We start from the raw sequence: 27,035 nt of genomic DNA, 5'->3' as shown, positions 1-27,035 counted from the left end.
TAACAAAAGCTTTAGAAACATTTATAGAGACGTTTATTACACATTTACACACGCACATAACATAAACTTGAAAACACACAAAAGCTTTAGAAACCACCACTCACATCATCGCTAGACTAAAAGGAGAAAAGAAAAGAAAAACAGTTTTCGCTACATGCATAAATCTAAAGCTAAACTGGGCAGGGGGAACATTTCGTCAGCCTATGGACATTTGGTCCTGTTCCCATGGGTGGTCATGTCAGTGTAGCATGTCCCACACATCTCCCTGTTCCCTGCTGTCCCAGGTGGCACACACTTGCACCTCACACAGCACGTGCCACACGCCCTGTTGCACACGTTTGGCCTCGAGTGAAGACTGCATCTCTGCTTGCACAGTCCTCCACAATCTAAACCCACCAAAAAAAAAAAAAAGGTCAGAAAAATTATAATAAACCCAGAGGGAAGAAAAGAGAGAAAAAAATACATAAACCCACCAACTTCCTGCATGAGCCTTCTGTTTGCACCCCTCACAACAGGCTGTAAAAAAAACTTTCACGCATTAGACCAACGCAACAGGTAATTAAATTTACTACAGAATTAAGTTAGTAGAGGTTTTTACCGCCAGGCCAAGATGGGGTAACTCTTCTTCTTTCTTGATGTCAGATGAAACCTGCATGCATGAAGATTGAGAGATGGTTTATTTTATACAAGAAACGGTAACAAAAATACGTTTCTGAGCAATAAAAGAAACCAGCAAGCCTGTAGGGTGTACCATTGTGAAGCAGAACAGAAAAGCCACGAAGAGAAAAAGCACACGTAATGCCATAATGCCAGGCTCTGGATGGATCAAATGCTGGCTGGTATGCGTCTTCTCTTTATAGGGGTATTGTTTGAGTCGATATTACCAAACTGGTCACGCCTTCTACTTGTAATTACGATTGTGGGGGGGTATGACGTCATCGTGTAGGGACGCCTCGAGCTTTGGGGCAAGCCAAGTGCTATTATTTTTGAGAGAGTTGGTACTTGGTAATTAATGTTGTTGTGCTTATCCAGTGCAATCATGATCCACGAGGCATCCTGAAACTGTCATGTGCATCACTGATTCGCATGACAATTTTATATGCACAACGCAGTGTAGCACGCATTTCATCTTGTTCGCGTGGGAAAGGATATATTGAATCAAATCAACGAGAAGAGTTAATTAAATAGTTGGATAAAGACGAGAATGGGTGGTGTAGTACTGTAGTATTGATAAATGGTTTTCTTGGCCTTGTCGTGGAAGAAGAAGAATATTTTAGATGGCCGTAGAGAATACTTTGTTCGAAAGTAGTACAGACATATATGTTATAACTGAAGGGACTACTATAAACATATAAATAAAAAGAGTTATAGTTGTACATCTGAAAGTGTTTTATAGGGTTGATCCATTTGAACAAGTTTATTAGGCCCATTTGCTTGAATAGAGGGGCGAATTGCTCGAGATTTGTTCGAACAAATAGATTCTACAAAAGCTTCCTCATATTAATTACCTAATTACTAATAATCTGAACAACAAAATTACTAAATTTTTTAAATAATTCTATTCATTATCTCTTATTTCCTCTCATCCCTTCAAAGTCTACATGGTATGCTCTTTTCAAACCCAAAAATCAATCTTTATGGGTTAAATGCAAGTGAGAACTATGTCACCCAAGATCTAAAGAACAGAAAGAGGGATATAGAGATGATGCATAGCATAAGCATTATTGGAAAATGTCTACCTGATTCTAAAATGGTGATACAAAATTTGAATTCAAGGGCAAGTTAAAGAAATAAATCGTATAATTTGTTTTTTGGTTTTTGTTTTTAGCAAAAACATAGTATATAGTACTTTTGGTTTATAGACACAGCCAGTTGTCCTTGGGACATCATGGCCTGGGTCAAAGTGGCACTTTTTTTTATTGCAGACAGCTGGCTGGATGATTGTAAGCACCGTACACCCATACCAACAGCACTGAGTAGACAGGGTATGTTAGCAGGTATATAGTACCATCCGTACCAAGCTTCTAATCCACGTGCCTTTATGTCCCACTGGAGGTAAAAAAATAAAAAATATCTACACCATACCCGAGATTCGGGTCAGGACAAGAAAAGCAAAAGCAGAAGAGATCGATGACTGGAGCCGGCCGGGTTGGCCGAGCTGGGTTGTCGTGACCCGTCTGATTTCCCATGTGGGGTCCACTCACAAGGATAGTCAGTACCTGTTCCTTCACCCACCCAATGCTTTTTTCGTCTAAGATCAGCCTTCCAGCCTGGCATAGAGATGGACACCAGCTCTTCATCCACCGGGCTCGCATTCTCTACATGATCAGATATTTTCGCCTCGTCATTGCTGTTTTTTTTCGTCACTTGGTATTAAAGAAACCAATTATATGCCGAAGGCCCTAGAAGAATAGGTTAAAAGAATACAACTCAAAAGTCGTGTGAAAAACGTTTGAGTCACTTTACCTTCAAATCAGAGGGAACTCATGTTAATTAAGCCAAAAAAATGTTCATTTGTGACACTAACACACAGGATGATGAACTTTTGAAAAAGTGAACACCCCATAGGTATGGATCATTCAAAATTTCATGATCTGAAAAAGAATGCAACTTTGAAGAATTTCTGCATCCTGTAATATTATATTCTCAACCCTTTTCCTACTTTCTCACATTGGAATTAGATTACAAACCTGCCAGAACAATTACCTCTGTGGACCAAAGTTTCTTGTACTGGGGGATTTGTAGTTTTATAAAAAAAAAAATGGCTATATCTGAGTATCAAATGAACAACCATAGTCCACAATAACCAGCCATGCTACATGATCTTCGTCTACACGTAGTTGAATCGACCCCGCATTCTTCGTCGGTAAAACACCTGTGGTCGGTATGAGCATCGCAGATATGGCAAGCGCTCTCGACCTGTCGGTCACCATGTCCCCCTGCATTCAAATTTGTAGCAGGGCAGACTTGCAAAGACATTGAACTTGCCCGTCTTGCTTGCTTTCCACTCTGCACAAGTAAAAAAAGTACTTCATTATTTAGTATGAATGCAATGGCAGAAACTTGTGATTCAATCATTCCAACAGTCAATCACTATACAAGCAGATAGGTAGAAACTAGAAAGAACACCTGGGCAAAAGTCCAGTTTGCTGGAATATAGGTCTGTGGAAGCCTTTCATGCCAATCACTTAACACTGGAAGCGGATGACCCTCGGTTGTGAAAATAAAATTCCGACCAACCAAAAATGAATCATCATACAGAAGATATAGATACTTGCACCTACAGAAACAGTAAACATTGATATAGTTTCAAATTTGACACTGCTAAGGTTGAGAAAATTTTCTTTATACTTGATGCCAGAATGAGAAAAGAAAAAGAACACGCTCTTACGTTTCAGCAAGAAAAAAACTATGTTGATGATCTTCCAACTCCATAGTTGTTACATCTCTAATGCTTGCATATCCTCCTTCCACTTTGGTGTATAAATTAAGAGAATCAACAATGGATTCACCCACTTCTAAGTACCATGAATCTGATAACATGAGAAACGATACTAATCAAACAAAGATGTGCAAATCAGAATAGTACAGTTGAAGAACCATGTGCCTTGATTCAAAATAGAAGCGTGCTGCATTTGTACAACATGCCTACAAGCACGGTCATAAATAAAGCTTAAAATTTATCAGAAAGCAATCCCCTTGAGCATTGCAAGATTATGGATACAATAGTGACAATGTAACTAATGTTGCCTTGCAACTTAGTTACCATAATGCCTTCAAGGCCCAGCAACTTTCAACTTGGACACTGAAATGTTTGCATAAAATTAAAACTTTCACACAAAATGACCTTAAATTTACAACCTACAGTTGGTTTAATAAGTTCAAAGCTTAAATAAGCATAACATCTCAAAAAAAAGAAAAAAAAAAGAAAAAAAAAAGGAAAAAGATGATACAAAATTAATATGAAAGAAAATCTTGGACTGCCAGGTCAAGCCGAAAATGAAAATAACAAACAAAAATGATCAGACCTTTGGTGGCTTGATATAAGTAGAATGTTGACTCTGCCAATTCAGGGCGCAAAGGATAGTATTTTTCTGTAGGATGCAGCATTTGATGGTCCAGCAAATACCTGAATTAATTTACAGTTCATATAAGGTGTTTTTTTCCCCATTACAAAAAATAACTCTGCCATTGTAGAAACCAATGGCAGACATAACAAAAACTTCAAAACAAGATACCTCTCAGGAAGAACTCCAAACCTCTCCCATACGTGGAAAAACTCACGGTGCGATGAATTAGCAGCTGCAATATCCCCAACGAGAACCTAATCACCATAAGTCAAATATGAAAGTCAGAAGGTTCTTGCTGAGGCTGATTTTTAATAACGAAGATGTGCTTGCCTGTAGGCCCGGCCAAAATGCTTGAAGGCTTGTAAGCTGCCAATAAGTTGCTTTTCCTGTTTTCATATCCGCTTCATGGTACCTAAATTACAACAAGCAGCTTTGAACCATGAACATTTTTTTCCAGCTTACTAATTTGATAGGTGAATGTTAAAAAACTGCTATGTCAAGCTTAGGGAGTTGTTTTAAAAATTTTAAGGTAAAATACAAAGTTGTAATACTCAAAAAAAAAAAAAATTAATTAAATTAAAAAATTTTAAAAAAAGAAAGAAAGAAAGATCTTTAAGGCATTTTACACTAATTTTTTTTTTCCCTCTTCACTTGAACATCTGCTTATTTAGATCCTTTAGATTTCCTTGCTCTATTTTTCATTCGTCTTAGGCGTTCTCTTGTATACTTCAAGTGTATTACGGTTGCGCTCCTCTGCGTTTTTTGATATATATACAACATTACTTATTAAAAAATATATATATATATATAGCCACAAAACCTTCCAAAGGAGTTAAAAGTCTTTAGGTAAGTTAGAAACATAAACCAAAAAGCCATAGGTTGAACATAAAATCATGTGAAAACATAAAGAGTCAAATTCAGCAGGGATAGAAATCGGTGCGTACCATGGACCATGTCTAAAATATTTCTGCGCTGCAAGGTAAGCAGAATGAAACATTCTCCAAAACTCCTCATTTCCAAAAAGAACATGGGCCTTCAATAGATACTCATAGAATGAATCAACCCCTAAAGTAAGCCAACCAGAATCCAACATCAGAAACATCAGGGATTACATGCCCAATATGTGGAGCAGTAGAGGCAAGATGATCCATGCATTGTAATCTGGACACCATTCACGTTTGGCAAATTTGGCAATGCAATAAATACTAACGTTTAAAAAAGGAAGCTTATATATTTGGTAGCCTCAGAAGCCAAACAACATAAAATCCAGCACCCAAAAAAAAAATAAAGGCCCTCAGAGTGCCTACCAGCTCCAATACCAGATGAATACTCAATCCATTCCCCAGTTACGACATCCAGCGTCGTTCCAAGTAAATTCAATGAACTCCGCATGCTCCATAACCTACGAAGAGCACGTAAAGCTGCAGATTCATATGTAGGGTCGCCAGTCAATCGTGATAAGGCTCCCATTTCAAGAATCAGAGAACCTGAATCCAGAATGAAAATCAGCTCATTTCAAGGCTGCAATTTTTGTGATAGCTTTGTCTTAAACTTTAAAGATAATCCTCTTACCACACCCTGACGTGCTTGTTTCAGTAGTCTCGTTCACCATCACTCCGTACTGTCCACAGAATTTCGCATTGATGTGGAGTCATATATCCTTCTTACAAACAAAACCAACAGACAATATTCATACATTTTGAGAATTGAAACGTGAATTGGTCTAAAAGATTATGTAAGATTTGTTTAAGTAACACCAAAGCTTGTCTTCGGCATCATATTAATCTAGAATAGCATCAAGGGTAGGTGGGGGGTGTTAACTGTTCATAGTACTGTAGCAGGTGGTACTATTCACTGGTATTGTAGCGTCAATACTACTTATAGCACTGTAAAGTTATTTAGAAGTATTGTTTGTGCTAGTATAGTTAGGGTTTTAAGGATGTTTTGGTCTTTTCATTTACTTACAACATGCATGGCTAGGATTAGATTTAATGTTATTGGGTTTTAGGGTTTTGTCTTCAAGTAAATAGAATATTATGATATTATTTAAGCTAGTTATTCTTGACTATCAATAAAATTGCCTTTGACTTGTTCTTTCCACCAAGAACTCTGGGGATTTGCCTACTTCAGCACCCTAAAGAGATTTTTTCTTTGTTTTCCAATAAGAAATTTAGGTTTCAGTGGACAATTGAAGTAATACATTATCTCATCATACTATTGAATATGTGGGCCTCCAATTCATCAAGCAGCTATGATGCCACTCCAATTGGAGCTTGATCTCTTTCAAAATTTGCAATCTTCTTTGTCACAAACTGATGGGTCATCTTTAGCTTTGATCAGAATGTGGTCTCGAGGATGATAATTACAATTTAAGGAAAAATATCACTTTTATGATGCTGAATTAGTGGAATATGTGGCAAGAGGCGGATTGAAGGATGATCATATTTGTAATGATAGTTCTGTAAAATGGGATACATCACCACTTTATATTTCTATTCCGATGATGAAGTAGATATAAGAGACAAAAATCCTATACTACTATAGTTCTATAGATTGGGATACATCACACTTTATTATTTCTATTTTGATGATGAAGCTGATGCAGTAGATATAAGAAGGTAACCTAACACTGGTTTAGAAGGTAAGTTTGATATCTCAGATACAACCTAGTTGTAAATGAATTTGAATTTCAACTTTCACATGTTTTGTTAGTACCTTTAAGTTAATCCATGCATATGGCAACCCGGTGGGTGTGTCGAATGCAGGTAGAAAGCGTTTCCCTAAATCTTCAGCCAACAGAAGCAGCTGATTCTCGTAAGCACCACGAACCAACCTGTTTGTAGAATCAGTAGCAAGCATATGAGCAGAAACAAGCCCTCCAAGAACTCTTATGTTGCACTACAATAATGATCAAGAGGAGAAGAACACCATTAGCAGCTTGCTATGCAATAAATATTGCTTCTCGAATGACATTCAGAAATAGAAACTATGGTGATGACTTCATCAGGTTTGAGTAATCAGTAACCACACTACATGAAGGCTGAAGCTTTAGAATCAACACATCAACCAAATTAAATTTTTCCCAAGAAGTATACCAATCACATACCTCAAAAAGATTTATCCTTGCATCAACATCAAATGTTAGGTTTTCAGAAAGCCAAAGTACTGCCCTTTCAAATTCAGTGTCGTTACCCAGAATCACAAGGCTGAGGGAGAGAGAGAGAGAGAGAGAGAGGGAGATCTTGTATCAGAATGATGACTCCACCAAATAAATGAAATCAAGAAAACACCAAACTAGAATAAATAATTGCAATAACTAGAAAAGTAAGAATTCAGATTAAAGAATTGCATCCACAACCTAACAATCTATGCTCTTGTTACTCAAGCCAAATGCTATACCTGGATAATGATTCAATAAGCGTGAGGGCAGATCCACTATAGTCTTGTGGCAAGTATTCACGCTGTAAGTGAGACAATAAACAATTATATTTCCCTTGTTACTAACTATGAATTACATTCTCAATGATAAAAATTTACCTTCAGATTTCCAAGCTCACTAAGGGAGTCAGTGAAAGATTTAGTAAGAGGCTTTAGTTCATCATGCTGCAAGAAATATAATAAATTACAACATCAAGAGATGGAAGTGACATGCCAACTCGTAACTATGCCATTGAAGATTATGAACTGACCGGGAATGCATAGGTCAAGTAGTTGTCATATGCATGGTAAAACCTGAAAAGAGAGGTAACACAGAGTGTGAAATTTCTTCTGAAAAATCACTAACAAAGAGATGTCAACATACTTCTGAAACCATATCTTTTCTCGCCCTTCTTCTTTTACTCTTTGTTTAGATAGGCAAATCCGTATAGAATGAAGATTAAATTGCAATGAAGTTGGCCATGAATTCGACATGAACAAAATGCCAGTCTTTATTATATGCTTTAATTGCTTCAAATGAACCCATACCCTACGGTGTTAGCCATGACCTTTATTATATGCCAAGGCGATGAATTCGAGCCTTCAGTTTCTGTAGTTTTTGATTCTCAGAGAAGACGAATTCAACTGAACTCAGCCACACCACATATTTTTGAAATGCTAACTATTTAAACCATGTTTAAAAGAAAACTGAAATTAGAAATGAAATTGTTCCAACTAGCAAAGATCAACAAACAAACACTTCAATCAGACACTAGAAATTTGCCAAGAACACAAGCCAAATCAAATCCAATATCTACAACCATTACAAAGTTAGCAAGCTCATCTCCCGAAGCGCCCAAAAAAGATGACATCAATTGATAACAATCAATAAATTCAAGATACCCAAAGCTCCATAAAGACCGGAATTGAAGACCCATCAGTGCAATATGAATACCAATACGAAAGCAACGAGATTGAGCGCAGAATATGAACAGGGTCAGTGTCAAAATTTGTGCTTACATCTTGCGGACCTTCTCTCTCATGTGCTTCTTCTTAGCTGCCCAACGGGGATCGAGGTGGGCCGTGCAGGGGTTGAAGATGGCAGGAGAGATCACGAGGAACACGAACATCCATGTCCCAATAAACTTGCGGAGCGACATGGATTTCCTTACGGTGCTCGATCCCAACGAGAGTGTAAAACTCAAAATAGGTTGCTGTTTGTTTGTGGATCCTTTTCTCGAACAGTGGAAGTGGAACTCCAGGCTCGGACTACGTGGCGATCTATTTGATGACGAATGGACTACCGATGACACAAACCTGCCCAATGAGGCGACGCCACTTAACGCGTGGGGATCTACCTTGGTTCACACTTGCGGACGACATTCACGACATTTCGCAACACGTGCCATTGGCATTTTCTCTATGTTTATATAATACATTAAATAAATAAAAAATGCTAGAGACATTCTTTAAAAGTAGAATTAAGAATTTATTTGAACGGGACAATATTTAATTAATTACAGTTAAAAAGATTTTTTATCCACTCATAAAATAAAATTACAAAAGTACTATTCAAATATAACTAACTGGATGCTCTCAAATTAAAATAAATTAGAGAGGATCCAATTCCTTTAAGTGAAGGTGAATTTAATGGTTGATTTTAAAAAAGAGAAATGTTAGGAATTAATATTTTTCTCATATTTGGTCAATTTTATCTTACAAATAAATTATTAGATTTATAAACTTATGTGAATCCCCACATAAGTTAATGGTAGACTCCATAAATCTAATAGTTGATTTATTAAATTTGTAAAAAAATATAAACCAAGTATAAAAAACTTATTAACCCTTAACATTTCTCTATTTTTATTTTTACCCATTTCTTCCCTTTGGGAAATCGCAAAAATTGAAAGCAAGGGAGAAGGATAAGCATAGATTTTGGAATGTATAACACGCACTTCTGGAGGAGCTGCATATGCCTGGTTATTGAGCAAGCCCAAATTGAATACACAGATTCTGAGAGTTTTCCTTGAAAAATATAATGGCCAAGGTTTGATGACTACTTGTCTAACACAGGTTTCTCATTCAACATTGAAGTTAACCCCCTTTCCCTGAAGCTGAATTCTTTTTCTTCTTTAGCCTCTCCTTCTTATGAGTATTTTGGGACCACCCAACACCTGTGAGCTTGAAAAATCCTTGAGAAAAAAACTCATTCACACTTCTTGTGCTCTGGTTCACATAATAAAATTTTGTCCTTCACAGTTCTCTCCATCCCTGACAATTTTGTCAGAGAATCTTACACTTTCCGGCCTTTCAGATTTTCTTACTCTGGCATGATGACTCACCTAAAAGCCAAATAATTTGAGCTTTTCCACCTCCATGTATCAGAACGGAAACCATCGTTCTTGTCCTTCTATGAAAAGCATAACTGAGAGGAAGCAAAGTTTGTTTGTAACATATTGTTTTCCATATCTCTGAAACTAATAATCTAGGATACCTACTACAAGTTTTGCCTCTTTACCTTCTATAGAAAACTGCTTTGGGTGTACTGATGTAATTTCATCCAACAAGAACAGGATAAATGTGTCAAAAGAGTCGGTTAAACAAAATAAGTAACGAGAACAATAATTAGGTAGATATCATCCATCACAGAATCAGGGCTTTAACATTTTAACAAAGACAAGACAAGCATCAAATTTTCCACATCAAAGAGATATAAGCTTACTTCTTAGTTTAATTAATATATGATCTTCAAGCAGTTCAGCATTTCGCATGCAATTTTGATGAGGCATTAAAATCGTAATGGGTTACTCGAAAGGGATTAGCTTAAAATCATTCAATTTAACACCAACAATCAAAAAGGGATGTTGTGACAGCTAGAGGGAAAGCCCTAACTTCTAAATTTGGGAGCTTATTAATGATCAGTCCTTTCAGGTCTGCACATGCATGCTCATGCTAAATTCTGTGATACTGCAGCTACTTGCCTCTCAATAAACCTTTCAACAACTGTTCCTCTGCCCTCACGCAACTAATGAAACTTGGTAGACCAAGAAATTTGGGATGGAGTTATTGCTAAACAAAGGGGTGATGAAAGTGGATACCTGATGCAAGAATATTTACAAAGGTAAAAAGAACATCTGCGAATATCTTTGTAAACTATGCAAGCACAATATTTTATGCCCACAAACGTTGAGTTGCACAAATTAAGTCAATAAGCTTGAAATCAGATGGGTTTTAAAAAGCTTTTGCAATTGAAAGTTATTTTAATTTGGGACAACAGGAACCACAGTTGAAACTTCTGGACAAAAAGCCAAGTAGGAATGTTGAAAACAGTTGAACAACCTCAAATGTCATCAAATCAAAGGGGGATATCACAGGCAAAAATGAATTGTGAAGGCAGGTGCAGTGTTATATTGACGTATCACCACATTTCATGTTATATACAAGTAGAACCTACACATCACCTGCACAAATTCTCCTGCTGATCAAACAAAGAACTACCCCCAAGCCCACAAACAAACAAGGGCAGAAAGAAAAGAAAAGGCAGAACAGGATCAAGCTGAGGCTTTCAGATTAAAAACCTCTAATTGAATTTGTTAACTGGTTTCAGATTCAGAGTTCTTGCAGTAATTTAATAGAGGACAGGAGCTCTCATGGGACTCCTTTCTTTGCTGCTTACCCACTCTCTTGGTGCATCTACGGCAGAGCTTACCATGTGTATACAGGAGACAGTTCAAATCAAACTTGAGTTCGTTCGGGATCTTTTTATTGAGATGAAGATATGTCTTGTTCCTGTCAGCCAGAGCTGGTACCCAACCAATGGCCTTTGCAATCTCAAATACCTGCATAAACATTCAAGTATTAAGAGAATCCCACAGTGAAAAAGCAGCAAGGGAAACACAGTACTCACATGTGTGTCCACTGGAAAATCATCTTGCTGAAGATGGAACATCAACACGCAAGCCACCTATCATCCATTACACAATTAGAAATTTCCAATGCAATTGGGAGAAATAAATTAATGAATATGTCGTGTGTGTATGTGTGTAAATATAAGGTTTTAAAAGAGCACAAGATATTATTGAATTGGAAACTATTATCATCTGATAGCTGTAAACTGTCGACTATATCTGATATAGTTATGCACTCAATTGTAGGATTCTACCGGTCGAACCTTTTCTCTTTCTTTTTCTTTATTTGGTGAGTGGATTCTAATCAGTATGAATAAGTTTATAGCTTACATCATTTGTTTTGTAATTTTGTCAACTTTTGAATAGAACAAATAAGTATAGTAATTTTTATAAAATAATTTTTGCAACACTTAATTGGCATTCCCCGAGACAACTCTGAAAAAGACACTAAACGCACAAATTCCTTAAACCATTGAATTTAAGAATATAACATTATAATTTCAGAAAGTGACATCACTTGTGATCTAAAAGTGGGTGACTTAATGAAAGTTGTAATGTAAAGAACATGTCCAGAGATGAAAAATACCATTTTAATATCTTGCAAAAATGCAGCTAAGCTAGGACAAAACAAATGATTTGAGTATTGTTAAGTGACGTGAAAGTATTAATAAGCCATCTCATACATTCCTATTAAAGATAGCAACAGGCTTCCAATGCTCTTAATTCTAAAGCTAGGAAGGTTTCAACACATGCGAGTATGATGCGTTCAGAAGGATCATCAAAAGAATGATTACCGTTTTGGGGCCAATTCCTTTGAATTGCGAGAGCTCAGCCTTAATTTCACCAACTGACAAATCTCGCAAGTACTCCAAGCATAATTTTCCTTTTTTCTCAAGCAAACAACTCAATATATTCTTAATGCAAGAAGCCTTAGTCGGGGCTAAACCTCCACATCTTATAGCATTCTCTATACATTTGGATTCAGCCGAAAGGACCTTGAACAAACACATGAGTATCATTCAAAACCAGAGCAAAAGTTGATCCAGAAACACCCATATCAACTAAGGAATTCATCAAGACCCATCAAGTCCAAATATGACCCTTGAAAATATTAGTCCACAAACACTCAACCATTAAACTAAATAGTAAAAATTTTACTCTGATTTACTAAGGCCTTTAAAATAAAACTAGAGAAAAATCAATCAAAACAAACAAAACCCATCATAACGCAAGTCAAAAACAAAAATCTACCCAATGTTCCAAATTCATCCGCACCCATTGCCCACCAAGCCAAAAGAAATTGAAAAACTCAAACAAGAAAAAGCATACGTACATCTTCCCAAGTGGGAAAGGCAGACTTGAGAGAATCAAAAGCCCTCAGAGAATTGACTTCCGTAGTGTTCTGCGAGAGCACAGTTTTAACCAAACCGTCCAAAACGCTCTCCTGGGCATCCCCATCCAATGGCTCTGGTTTCGGAAAACCGTGAGTTTCATCATCAGAAGAGGTTGGTCTTTGTCTGCGGTACTTGGCGAACTCTTGGGGGAAGCCATGGAGAACCAAGAGGTCGTCCAGCACGGCTCGACATTCCTCTGGGGTGGGCCGAGGGTGGGTTGGATACGGGTCGCTGGTGGGTTTGTTGAGGCAAATGGTGGCTCTGGCTGGTTTGGTTCGAGACTGTGGCCGGGGATGCAGCTCGGCCTGCTTTCTTTTACGGGGTTTCTGCATTTTTCTGGTCTTTTCTTGTTTGATTTTTTGTTTTGAAGTTTCGATTCAGCTGTATGCACTATGCAGATTGGAGAGGCTGTTTTCTTATTTCACGCTGGCTTTCCAAATAAGGTGCCGAATTGCAATAATTCGGGTTAAGGGGATTAAATTATTTTTATAAGTAGGGCAAGGTTAATTTGATCCTCAACAATGTTGGCTTTCTGACGATGGAGATCCGGTGTAATATTGGGTGCAATTCATTTTATTTATTTGGATCGTTCATTTTAAATATTGAAATACATTTTTATTTCGATAATTTATTTTATGACAATAAATTTATAAAAAATAAGAGTTTAGGTGGTTTTTTTTTTAATTATTATTATTTTAATCAAATAAGGGAAAGTAGTTACAGGATCGAAAAATCATAAAAAGGTGAGCACCCTAATAACCAAGCCTAAACGAAAAATAAAGTACAGATACAAGAATTAGGTCCAAAATAACCAAACACTAAGCAATGGTTTTATCCATGGCTCCAAAGAAACTATAAACAAGTTGGGCCTTTTTTCAGGACTGCACAATGCGGTGACAAATTGCTAAAGAATTCGGTGAGAAGTCATATGTCGTAAAGGCAACAACCACTGTTAAATGGTTGTTGCAAGAAAGGCACCGCAAAAAACCGAATTAGAGCCATTGAAAAACGACCACGGGCGTCAAAATCTCCGCCACAAGATCAAACCCCTTCTTTTTTATTTGCTATCACGTGGAATGTAGGAAAACTTTTTTTTAGAAGTCCCTGGATTATGACTTTTTATCAAATCGCTTCCTATAATTTAAATTGATCAATTTACTCCCTACCATTTCAATTCTTATCAAATAAACATTTTCTATTGAAAAATTAGATGGTAAGAGAAGATGATTCTCCCGATGATTTTTCGATTAAAATGCTTTCAGCATACAATTGAAAGGAAGTAAAAAAATAGCAAGAGTATCTGATTTATGAACAGTAAGAAACAAACAGTAGTTTGTCAAGATTCTCATGGCCCTATAATTTGGATGATTTCTCAAGTGAGTCCTGCTTGTTTGCCTAATTATGAGGAAGATCTTGCAACTCAATTGGCAGTGTAACTAGCCTCTTCGCTCCATATTGATAATTTTTTTTTTTTTTTTTTTTTTTTTGAAGGTGACTATCAAGTTGTTCTATTGGCTCTTCAACAGCCCAACATTTCTCAAAATGGACAAATTTCATCTATTATCTTAGATATTCTCGACTTTATCCTAGCATCTTCCTTATAGGAAGTTAAAAAAGTCACCAGAAGTGCAAACTTCTACGCTCATTATGTGGCACATTGGGCCACGGCCAAAAAAATTTCTGGATGCATTCCCTGTTATCCCCCTCATTTTCTCTCGGTTCCTACTACTAGTGGGAAGAATCCTTCGGTCTGTTTATCGTTTTCTTAGTTTGGTTCTTTTGTTTTTTGTATTTCTTATCTTCTTCTTGTTTTTTCTACTGTACTCACACACACAAAAAAGAAACAAGAAACAAGCAGGAGTATTGTCTAAAATGATCAAATTTTACACAAAACCATGGCCACTAGTAAAAAGATAAGGAGCCGAGCCCCAAACATACGATTGAAGATAAGCTCCAATGGAGCCAGAGAGACATATGAAATGAAGACAAGGAAAAAGGCAATTGTTATAGAAGTTGAAGAGGAAAGGACTTAATAAAAAGGGAAAAATACATTTTACCTCCTGAATTATCCATCCATTTGCACTTTTAATTTCAATATTTAAAAAGTGACACTTTACTCTCCAAAGTATCTGACATTGACACTTGACCTACATGGAGTACATTTTATCCCTTGAAATATTTTGAGTTGACACTTTACCCCCGAAGTAACTAAGTTTTGGGGGGTAAAGTGTCAACTTAGGGGAATAAAGTGTCAATTTGAAATACTCTAAGGGATAAAGTATATTTCATGGGGTCAAGTGCTAATGTCAGATACTTTGTAAAGTGTCAATTTTGAATATTGGGGTTAAAAATACAAATAGTTGGATAATTTAAAGGGATAAAGTGTATTTAACCCTAATAAAAAGCTAACTCCTAAGCTTATCCTTTGTCTTCAATACTGCTATTTGCTTTAGATTCTTTATCATCTGAGCATTCCTCAATACACGGTTTATGGAAGCAAAGGGAAGAAGAGACCATTACAGAAGATGGGTCGAGCTCATTTTTTTTTACATCTGTTTGCATAACATGATGACCATTTTAAATTGGGATTGAGATCAAGTATTTTATATGGACAATCCATTTTCAAATGAGGTAGCTCAAAGGGTGCTGGGGTGGCATAGTGGCCACCTCCAACGGGTTGTTTGATGGTGGTTGCACTACTCTTTGAGCCATTCAAGGTGGCCTACTGTTGAGGCCATTAAGGGTGGTAGCAATCGCTCCCGATGGTTGCTTTAGGGGTGGTTAAACTACCCTTTGGGGGTGCATGACTCACCGCTTTGGCCCTTTTGGTGGTTCGGCCACCTCAACACCATCCTAAGCCACCATTTTTTTTAAAAAAAAAAAAAAAAAAAATTTTGCATTGTTGTCACGGTTGGGCCATTTTATTTTAAATGATAGGCTCAAGAAAAATGTATTGCACAACCCCGTATCCAAATCCTTTAAATTGAATCATTTTTCACTTAAAAAGCTCTCTTTCTCAAATGAAGGTGGCAATCCAAGTTAGCTAATTGACTTCTCAAAAGAAAAATTATTTTAGACACTCTTAAGATGAAATAAAAGACAAAATGGGATGGAATACAAAATAATCTCTATTTTAAATAAAACTAAAAGGAACCATTTCATAGCCTACATTAGATTTTACGACATCTTACATGTGCTCAAAATAAAACGTCGAAAAGTAGCATCAAGAAGCGGCCACCAAAATCCCAACAATCTTTTATGTTGGGAATCTTTTAGGTTGGTGAAAAAGAAAATCCACCACATCAATAGTAAACAAAATCTCGGAAAGCAAATCCATATCAAAGTCTAAAACTACCTTGTGTTGGAGGACAACATGCACTTCCAAGCATCAGCAGCATACAATAAGCTGCACCAAACATTCAGAACACACAACATGCATATAAACAGGCATTTGCAGCTCAAGTTAAGCAATTCAAGACTCCTTTTACTATTCAATCATTCATAATCAAATTAAAAAATAAGATGAAACTTCAGAGGGTAGTTTTCCAGCACTCTTGCCCCAAGCCCCTACTAGAAAAAAGATCTCTCCTGGCCCCAACAGAATAAAAAGGGGAAAAGAAAAGGTAACATATCTTTCACAGTCATATTCCTCGAACCAAAATCAAAAAGGCCCAGCAATACTAATCCCATATGTCTAGCAATCTGGACAGTAAATATAGAACAGTTTTTATGAGACTCGCTTGTTAAAATAAGTAAGCTGGCTGCTCAAAATTTGTTTGGGCACATAAATCTCATAATAATTATCTCATATTTGTTGTCCAAATAATTTGTTCAGCTAGTAATTAGAGTCCAAAATTGTTAAGAATTTCTTTCCCATTTGAGTAATTTTCTAGAGACTGCTTCAACTAGAAAAAGAACTTTCGTGGCCCCAACAGAAACGGGGGGGAAAAGAACAGGAAACATATGTCATTAGTCATTACCCAAAATCAGAAAGGCAAAGGAAAACTAAATCTCACATGTACCATCAGAACATCCCTTCCAAAATTTACTATTTACATGGTCAAAAGAACCTTAAATATAAACAATGAAAATTATCAGATATCACAACAAAACCCATATAAACCACCAAAAACAAAGAAAAAGAAAAAAGAAGCATGAATATTTCCTATAAACAATTACACCACTGTGCCCACCAAACCCCCCACATATTTATCTTCCCGTCAACTTAGTACCCGGTCAACCTCAATCCTCAGTTCACCAATAATTACTAACTTTTCTTTTCTTTTCTTTTTTTGTTCTTTTTTTTTTTTTTTTTTTTTTTTTAGCTTTGACTGAACAAATAATTACAACAAAAATCTCAAAAAGTGGTTGAGTTCGGACCGTACCCAACTCGGTACCGAGTTCGACCCACGCCGCCACCGGAGTTCAAACCCCCCTCCCAGTCCTCATCCGTCGCCGCCTCCTCCTCCTCTCTCCCCCTCATCATCTGCAATATCCTCTTAGCTTTGGCCCTCGCCCTCTCGCTCCCTCGGTCCTCTATCTCCCTCAGCACCTCCGCCGCCCTCGCCTCCTTGGCCAGCCCCCTGAATCTCATGCTCCCCTGGCTCAGAGCGTACAACGCAGCCACGCAGTTTTCCTTCGTCGCCTCCGAGTCCACCGCCCCCTCCTCCCCCGTCCTCAGCAGCCCCACCAGACATTCCACCGCGTTCGCGTCCAGCATCGACGACCTCCCCTCCGCGCACACTGCCAGGTTGCATAGGATCAACAGCACTCGGCTCGCCGAATTCCCACGTTTCGCCATTGCCAGCAGAGTCGGCACGGCCCCGAGCTTCACGAGCTTCACGCGGTTGCTCTGGATCAGCGTTAGGTGGTACAACGCCAGCGCCGAGTCGTGACGGGTCCGCTCGCTGTCCGACCTCAGCGCGTGCATTAGCGGCGGTAGAGCTCCTAGCACTCCGATGGCCATCTTGTTATCGTCCTCTAACGCTAGGCTGAAGAGCGCACCGGCCGCGTGCTCCTGCGAATCGGCGAATCCGCCCCTCAGCGCGTCGATTAGCAGGGGGACGAATCCTAACCGTACGATCTGGAGCTTGTTGGGTTTCTGCAGAGAGAGGTTCACCAACAACGCGATGGCGTTGGTTTGTACGGAAGCATATTTGGATGAGATTAATGATCGGACGGCGGAGAGCAGCCGAGGGGTGCAGAGAGGGACCCTGAGGTCCTCTCTAGTCCTCGTGAGCTTTCTCAGCGCGACTACGGCCTCTTCTTGCTCGAACACCTCGGGGCTCTTGAGTTTCGGGAGGAATTGGTCCTCCTCGGGAGTGGAAGAGCTAGGGTTTATAGTTCGGGCCTGGGTTTCGCTCTCTACGATTTCGGAAGAAGACGATGAGGACGAGTAGCACAAGGGCCGAGTCGCGAGAGGCAGAGGAGTGGCCGGACTCGCCGCTATAACCACCGATTCCTCCGACGAGCTCGAGTAGAAATGGTTGACTCGGTGGCCCAACTCAGTCGCCGCGTGCGTGAACATCACCGGCGGTTTCTCCGCCACGCCATTCAGCAACTCCCTCTCGGAAACCCTAATCTCCTGCGACCTCTTCTCCTGCTCCGCCGCCATCTCCGCACGGACAAGCCTCTCCACGGAGCTGTAATCCGGCGCGTTCGGTTGCTCCGTGCCGGAGGTCTCGCACCAGCTGAGAATCGTCGATCTGATTGCCAGGTTCTGAATCACAGCCGTGAAATCGGGTCTCGACCCGTCCTCCAGCTTCGGCGAGTACCCCAGGTCCCGGCACACCTGTACGGACACGCGCTCGAATGTTTGACCCGACGAGACAACGACCGGGTCGTACATGAGTGAACCGGAAATAGGGCAGAGGAATTCCTTGGGGGGTTGCTTGGGCTCCATTGGCTTCAAGTTAGAGCGGTGAAATGAGATTTTCCACCTGTGCTTCCCATTCCCACCCATCGGGGGTTTTCTCGTTTTATCTCCTCACAGGATTCCCCCAATTGTTTTATATTTGTTTTCGCGTGAATTTGTAAAGGTCAGAGGTAGGGGAGAAGAAGCTGGGGTTGTGAGGGTAGAGGGAATGAAGAGAGCTTGTTGGCAGCGGTGGTGAGTGAAGGACTTTTCATGTCGAACGGGATAGTGGACTGGGTCTTTTTTGAGGAAGAGTGATTACGGGACTTTGTTAGTTCTTAATTAAGGGTTGAATGTTCAGATTAGTAGCTTAATAAGCTCTTAACGACTTTTTTTTTTTTTTTTTTTTTTCTCTGTTTGTTTTCGGCAAGTTGTGCTCTTGACTCTTGACAATTTCGAATAATTACACACCTTTGAACGGCCAATATTTGACTATTTGTTTTTTATTTTCTTGTTTGTTTTCAATTCAATAATAACAAAGGTAAAGAGGAGGCTTTAATTTTACTACTTACCAAAAGAAAAAGGCTTTATTTTGGATTCAGTTGCCATGCCAGTGTGAACACCATATAGTCTAAATCTTTTTTTTTTTCTTTTTATAAATAGAAAAATATTTAGAGATGACACTATTCAAAATTTCTTTTAATTTAGTCTATTAAATTGACATATATTCAAAATATATGTGAAAATTATATATATTTTTAATAGATTACGCAATTATCACATATATTTTGAATACATGTCAGCTTAATAAAATAAATTTGAATAAATCTATCCAACGTACTATGGAAGAAACCTTTGTCCTTTAATATATATATATTTTTATTTTAGTATCTATTATTTTTTGCTTTAAACCTATGTGACTCCTACAATCCCCATATATATATATATAAGAAATGGTAAGGATCAATAAGTTCTCTATATTTAGTTCATATTCTCTTACAATCAACCATTAAATTTGTGGGATCCACATTGACTTATGTGAGATCTACATAAGTCTACAAATTCAATGGTTGATTATAATAAAATATAGGTCAAATATGAAAAACTTATTAATTCCTAACATTTCTTGGTATATATATATATATATAACTTCTTTTATTTTTATTATTATTGATGTTAACGTGGCACTATGACAATATTTCGGTTAAAATTTCAAGTGAAAGTTTGGATTGGACTTTGGAGTGTTATTTGTTATGTTATGTTTACCATGAAAAGTTTTAAGCCACTATTTAAACCCTAGAAAGTTTATTACAAATCGATATAACCACATTGATTGATTTTTTTCTTATGATGGTTAGTGTTTTTGTTTTTTTTTTTTTTTTTTTTTCAATTCTGAAGACAAATATATTAACAAACAATTTAAAACACAAAAACACCTCATAACACAAAAATAGTTTTCATATTTATATCACATCATAACACTTTTCAAACCAAAAATATAAAAACACCAAAAAAAAAAAAAAACACATTAACAAACATTAAGACTTAAATCAATTAAAAAATGAATCAAATTAATTCTATTATTTCAGCCCATTGCTCACAAAATCTACGGTCCTTCATTTAATTTGAAGGTATTATATATATATATATATATATATATATATATATATATATATAAAAGGTGGTTGATTATAATTCTCCTTCAATTTAAGGAAGTACAGTGTTTAATCAAAACAGACAAAAAGAGAAAAAAAAGAAAAAAAGAAATGCAATATAATTTTACAAAACTTCCAATCAGGTCATAATTTCCTTTATATATATATATATATATATAAATGGGACCCATTATTTCAGATTATATTCCTGTCCTCTTGAGCTGATATAAGTATTCCTCTCCTTTTTGAGCTTCGAATAATGTTTGCATGCCCAACTACCAACACATATATTACGCATCCAAATTAACTTGTTGCTAACAATTTTTTGGTCTAGGCTTGGCGTTCAAAATCTCAGGCCCCTGTGGAAAAATGGATGGCTCCTACGAATAATTGGTTCAAGATTAATTTTGATATAGCTATCTAGGATTCTTTCTCAAATCAAACAGCAGTTTGTCGTGATCATACTAAAGGCTAGATAATCCAAATGACCACTGATAGTTAGTTGGAAGGATCCTCCTCTTTCTGTTTGTTTTTTTTGTAGTTCTTTGTCTTTCAGTATACTTAAAAACAAAAAATGGTTTCAGGAATCAACCAAAGGCCATGCTTTCTACTTATCTTACGAAGAACTCAAGATTTATAGAAAAATTATCTCTTTTAGATAACCAGTATATATGTATATATAGGTTTCTAGAAGTTTTAGTATTTTTTATTTTTATTTTATTAAGGATAGTTTTTTCATTGGGGGAGCATTGTTAATTAAGTAATAGTTTGAGAGGAGTACGTGGACTTTTCCCTAAATATTTCATGTGTTGAGTCTTACTTTTTTAGGAAGACTTTGAGGTGAAGAATGTTAAAATATTAATTGAATGATTAAAAGTATATTTGGAGTTGCGTTTGAGAAATAGAGCTTTTAAGTTAAAAAGAGCTTTTTAAGCTTCATTTTTAAGCTTTTGCCAAAAATGCTTTTTGGCCATTTTTAAGTTTTTTTGATCATTAAAAGCGCTTTTAATTTTTTTTACCAAACGTGTACTTTTTTTTTTCTTTAGACAGACTTTTTAAGTGTTAAAAACACTTTTAAGTCCCTCAAACGTAATCTCAAATAGACCCAAAATTTATCATTTTTTATCACCTTAAACTTTTAGATAAAAGATGATTTAACAATATAATACACAATAACACACATGGAATTTTTGAACTTTAGAGAGTAATTACAAAAATAATGAAAGTTTACCCGGATTAAGTTTACCCGGATTAAGTGAAGTTTTTTGTATATATATATATATATATATATATATATATTGAAAGAAGTCTATCTCCATTTAAATACACAAGGATTTTCTTCTGGTTATTGAGATTTATAGGAAAATAAGAGGTTGCTTTACCTTCAAATGTCAATGCTCAAATGATATATCCTGGAAAGCATCTACATACTTAAGTGTACTTTATTAAAAAAAAAAATAATAATAATAATTCGCATTATCATCCCAAGCATTATTATTAATTTTTATTACAAGCAATGACCCCTTCAAATCATACGTGAGCAAGCTTACATATGCTGAAATTTGGAAGATATACTCATACACTGCTGTCTGTTTTCAATTATTAAGGTTGTCATACTCCCACACAAACACGATGTGCTTTGCTTAATATATATATATATATATAAATAAAATTGGCAATCCACTGCTATACTTAATACTACTTATCATCTGCCAATAATACAACTGTTTTATTTTATTATTATTTTTTATAATAAACATCCACTTCCCTTTTTATTAAAGAAGAAAAAAAAAAAACCCTATTAAAATTAAAATGAAAAAAAAAAGTCTAAAATTACAGTAATTGCCTCCCTTTATACAGTTTTTACAATAAATTAGTCACAAAAATATAGACGGTCGAGTGACCGTTTCCATGAGGACCAATGGACCATGACACTAATTTTTGTATAATATATAATACCACATAAATTTATAAAAGAAAGAAAAAAAAGAAGAAGTAAAACTGTAAAAGCTCTAATATTCCAATTATTTTTCCTACTTTGGTGCATATTGCAGGTTTTGAAACTAATTTTTGGTGAGCTGCATAATTTGTATCTTCTTGACTATTTTTAGGGTAAAATTCACTTAACTTTCTCAAAAACTCAAACTACCACCTTAATAACAAATTACTCTCTAAATTATCAATTACAACAATGTATTCTCCTAAACTACAAAAACAATGACAATGTACCCCCAATACTAGCAAAATGACAAAATTATCCTTATAAAATTTTTAATAAGACAAAAATACCTTTAAATTTTTATTTTTATTTTTTAATTTTTGTTTTTATTTTAGCAAGGGTAATTTTGTCATTTTGTTAAAATTTGGAGTATATTGTCATTGTTTTGATAGTTTGAGGGGTAAATTGTAGCAATTAATAATTTTGGAGATAAATTATCATTGAGGTAAAAGTTTGAGGGGGTAAAATTGACTTCACCCCTATTTTTATTTTTGAAAAAATATGTGCTTGACTTTCTTAAAGAATATTTGACCAACAATCGTGGCTCCAAATTCTTTAACGGTTAGGATATCTCCCGGAGCATGAAAATATTTACAAATTTAAATATAAGTTTCGTCGAGATATTTAGGGTAGGTGAGAGACAGTCTAGAAGGTGGCCCGATTACACCGTGTATTTTGGTCCTAACGGTTACGCGGCTTTGATTGGCGGTTGTCTTCTAGGCTTCTAGAGAATAGCCACACGTGATAAAATTATTGGGACGAAGACTTTTTTTTTAACGTAATTCGTAAATTTGTAATACGTTCTTGTGGGATTATTTTTTTTTTTTTTTAATTAGTATGTGAAAAATACATACTTCTTAATAAAATTATTAAATGTGAAAAAATTTTGTGTCCATTTTACACTACAGAAAGGTATAAGCAACGTACGGAAAGTCAAGTTTTAGGACTAAAAAACCTATAAATAATAATAATAAAATAAATAAATAATGTATAACTTCACTTCTTGCTGCTGATGGTAGGAATCGATAAGCCATTGATTTAGACACCTGGTTATAGTGGAGAAGGGAACAACCTTATGCGTGAGATATGATCTATTTTGTTAAACTAATAATTAATGGATTAAATTTATCTTTTTTTTATCAGTTTAAACTTTTGAAATAAGTGATAATTTAATATGGTATCAGAGTCATGAGATCGAACTTTGACTCAGTCAAATCACCCTCATTTTGAATTAAATATTTCACGTGTTAGGCATCACCTATTAAAAAGAAATTTGAGCATACACGTGAGATGAGTGTTAAAGTAATAAATAAGTAATTAAATTTATCTCTTTCCATCAGCTTAAGTTTTTAGAATAATTGATAATTTAACAATTTCATGGTTCAAATTAAATTTTACAAATTTAACTTAAATATACTGTCACGCTATTTAAAATATTTAAAAATTGTATCACAATGTTCACCATTAAATATAACAAGGTAAAATTTAAAAACTATAAAATGATTTAAAAGGGAGAGCTGAGAGCACTGTATTCCCTCGTGCAAAAGAGTGCAGCCAATTTTTTTTTCTTAATATCCTTGGCATGAACTTACAAGATACCCTCATTTATATTTGTGGTCCTCAAATTAATATTCATTTATTAGTTGGAGATGTTCCATATGATTGTGAAAGGAGATAAGCTTAGGGCTTTTTTTCTTCTTCTTCTTATTTTACAATATTCCACAAAAATAATGATGGATATTGGATAGCCTATTTAGTAGGTCAACCCTTTTTTTTTGGTTATAAAAAAACAAAAAACAAAAGACTTGACCCATCAAAAGAGACAGAAGAGATTGAAGTTACGTGATATATATATATATATATTAAAAAAAAAAAACCTAAAACAATTTTGCAGAGGATTTACACCCATCATCTCTCAGAATTCATTTGGCATATAATGTTACAAAATATAAACTATATTAAATAAGTTTAATTTAGTATTCTATATATAAACTTTCATTCACTAAATGAGGTATATTAGCTAACAAAATCCAGTTGTAAACATGTCATTAATCAAGTTTGGATTGAAAGTATCCGATTGTATTATGACATTGCTTTGTTAGAACAACTAGCTCTATTTTTTATGATTACAAAGTATAATTTTTTCTAAAAAACATAAAATTATTGAACTTAGTGGCCAAGTGGAGGGAACTTTACCTAATTTCTTCTTTTTTCTTTTTGCCAAAGCCTTTAAAGATTAAATGCATCTTTGGTTCAACTGTTTAAAGAATAACTTAAGATTGACATGAATTGTGAATCTAACAAGAACCCAACGCTAATTTAGTAAGTTAAGGTTGATAGTTCTGACCTGTTTAATAAAATCAACCAGGCTAAGGTTGACCTAAATTTTATATTCATATCTCGACACGATCCAAATCCATTACATGATATTTACTTATGACAATTTTTTATACGTCCCAAAAATCGAACACAAACCTAACCTGAAATTAGTTGATTAGGAAATAGATTAGATTAAAGTTGATATATATATAATTCAAACTTAACACGTGATCATCAATTACTACTCTTATGATAGTGATATCTCCTTTCTCCTTGCTTGTGGAAATGAAAAACTCATTCCTTTTTGATGCACTGAAATAAAGTCCCAGAAATATCCCTTTCAAATAGACACAATAACCCAATACCCTTCATTTTTTTTTAAAAAAAAAATTATTTTTTATTTAGTTTCCTGCCAAGAAAGCTTAAGTAGATATGGTAGAAGCATGTTAGAATCTACGTAAAGTCTTTGTGTCCCTTTCAAATACCCCCGCCCCAATATGATTTCGTATCAAAGTTTCCTGCCAAGAAAAGCTTGCATAGAAAATGGTGGAAGAATATTTAGAATCTGAAGCGCCATAATAAGACAACTACATCTTTGAAATTTTGCTTCTCTGGCCAAAGGACAATTGACAACTGTAACTTCAAGAGGACAGGGGCAAAATTAGAATTTTCAGTTTGGAGGGACAAAAAATAAAAAAATAAAAAAACTTTTTTGAGGGAGTTAAAAAATAATAATAATCTTCAAAAAATTTCGTATATATTTTTAGGGAAAATTACAGTTTACCTCCCCAAAGTTGTCAGCGATTTGCAATTCGACCTCCAAAGTTTCAATCTCTGGAGATATATATATAAAGAAAATAAAAAAGAAAAACTGCTCGTCAGTCTTGAGATTGGAGAAGATTCAGATGGCTGGAGGAAGGTCCCACCGTCCCAGCGTGCAGTTTCAGATCGGAATCGGATGAAATCTAGCTCGAAAGGTTTCAGATTGATATTGGACAAAAAATAAATGATCAAACGGAGGGAGAGAGAGAGAACAGGGGATGGGGGGCATTTTGGTCCCCAAAATGCCAACAGTGATCACATGCGTCGCACGTGATCACTGTTCCGTCAGTCAAAGCCGCTTTGACTGACAGAATGGATAAATTGAAAAAAATTGAAACTTTAGGGCAATGAATTGCAAAAATTGAAACTTTGGAGGTCGAATTACAAATCGCTGACAACTTTGGGGGGGTAAACTGTAATTTTCCCATATTTTAAAAATTTTTATGGAACCAGTTGAAGCTCAAAGGAGGCAGACTCCAACAAAGGTGGAGATGATATACAGATATAGGTGGCTTTCCAACTTTGTTTAATCCTTCTCTTATAAAATTAGCTTCTTCTAATTACATACATGGCCCTGGATTTTTTTCTCAATTAAGTAGATACACACCAGGGCACGTCTTATTCCAACTTTCTTTAATACCAACAACTCATCATTCTTCTTCTTCTTTATTTATTTATTTTTTCTGAATAGATGGTGTCTTGGGTTGGTTCTCTCTATATTGGGTACAATTAATTGTTCGTATTGATTGCAATATAATAGCTAATATGAGAGGACATGTAGGTCCTGCACTTCAAACTTTCTAAACAACTATCTGAACATGTGCAGAGCCCACCTGCCTTCTTACATTAGATGCTCGCATTGCATGCAATACAAGTAACTAATTCCACCCAATTTGAATCCAATTGTCTCTAACTCCTCTCCTCGTAGATCATTATGAGCTGAAATCAGACCCATAAGCAGATTTATTTATTTATTTTTTTAATTTTTTTTACAAAAAGAAAAAGAGAGAGAGAACCATTTTGTCCTCACAATTAGTGCAAAACAGGGTAACCATTTTGTGGAGCCCAACTAGTAGAGGCATGGTTAAATCCATAATTAAGTTGAGAGGAATTCTAAATGCGCATTGAAAGTGATTTTTACATCATTTTTTTTTTTTTTTTTTAACATATCCACATAAGGGGAGGGTGGAGTGAGATTTGAACTAGTTACCTTTAAGGCGTGATTACAGCAATTGATGATCTTTGAGAGCTAAAAAAAGGATTTCACTTAATTAATCATTGCACAAATAACCTTAACTTTTGGTGTTGGTTTTCTTGATTTTTTGTCCAATCTAATGTGATTTCAAGCAACAGGTTGGCATGCATGGTTTCGGCCGCTGAGCTAATTCTCGGCAATTGGACTCGGCCTAAGTCAGGAATCTGGATTTTGAAGCCCAACCGTACAAAGGCTCAACAGGCCCACGTCAACATCAACTGGGTTAGGACTAGGGACATTTCAGATTATTGCCACAAGGATCCCTGCAATTGGGCAACATCCCATGGGCAGCCTGGTGGTGAAGCCTGCCTGTCTCAAGCAAGTGGACTCTGCAGCCCA

General features: G+C 36.0%; 4 protein-coding genes across 4 annotated transcripts; all 4 read right to left on the bottom strand.

The window, feature by feature from the left end:
- LOC132175715 (snakin-2-like) lies at positions 1-854 on the bottom strand. Its single transcript, XM_059587737.1, has 4 exons — positions 752-854; positions 599-649; positions 474-516; positions 1-386 (listed from the first exon to the last, which is right to left on the bottom strand). Exons 1-4 carry the CDS (start codon positions 803-805, stop codon positions 202-204), a joined length of 333 nt encoding a protein of 110 aa, XP_059443720.1. The 5' UTR covers positions 806-854; the 3' UTR covers positions 1-201.
- Positions 855-2,595: 1,741 nt separating this feature from the next.
- Positions 2,596-8,749, bottom strand: LOC132173847 (alpha-mannosidase I MNS5). Its single transcript, XM_059585489.1, has 15 exons — positions 8,508-8,749; positions 7,760-7,802; positions 7,608-7,673; positions 7,470-7,531; positions 7,177-7,276; positions 6,786-6,968; positions 5,643-5,691; positions 5,378-5,557; positions 5,015-5,135; positions 4,401-4,482; positions 4,239-4,324; positions 4,029-4,129; positions 3,392-3,533; positions 3,130-3,280; positions 2,596-3,009 (listed from the first exon to the last, which is right to left on the bottom strand). The coding sequence occupies exons 1-15, from the start codon at positions 8,645-8,647 to the stop codon at positions 2,779-2,781; spliced, it is 1,737 nt and encodes a 578-aa protein (XP_059441472.1). The 5' UTR covers positions 8,648-8,749; the 3' UTR covers positions 2,596-2,778.
- A 2,311-nt stretch (positions 8,750-11,060) lies between these two features.
- Positions 11,061-13,224, bottom strand: LOC132173848 (putative DNA glycosylase At3g47830). Its single transcript, XM_059585490.1, has 4 exons — positions 12,732-13,224; positions 12,193-12,393; positions 11,398-11,454; positions 11,061-11,329 (listed from the first exon to the last, which is right to left on the bottom strand). Exons 1-4 carry the CDS (start codon positions 13,122-13,124, stop codon positions 11,084-11,086), a joined length of 897 nt encoding a protein of 298 aa, XP_059441473.1. The 5' UTR covers positions 13,125-13,224; the 3' UTR covers positions 11,061-11,083.
- A 3,551-nt stretch (positions 13,225-16,775) lies between these two features.
- On the bottom strand, positions 16,776-19,120 carry LOC132176458 (U-box domain-containing protein 38-like). Its single transcript, XM_059588671.1, has one exon. The coding sequence runs from the start codon at positions 18,752-18,754 to the stop codon at positions 17,150-17,152; it is 1,605 nt and encodes a 534-aa protein (XP_059444654.1). The 5' UTR covers positions 18,755-19,120; the 3' UTR covers positions 16,776-17,149.
- Between the last annotated feature and the right edge of the window lie 7,915 nt (positions 19,121-27,035).

Source organism: Corylus avellana, chromosome ca3 (genome assembly GCF_901000735.1).
Source record: "Corylus avellana chromosome ca3, CavTom2PMs-1.0".
Taxonomy (NCBI): Eukaryota; Viridiplantae; Streptophyta; class Magnoliopsida; order Fagales; family Betulaceae; genus Corylus; species Corylus avellana.
Note: the sequence above shows the minus strand (reverse complement) of the source record. Positions and strands in the feature narration are given on the sequence as shown.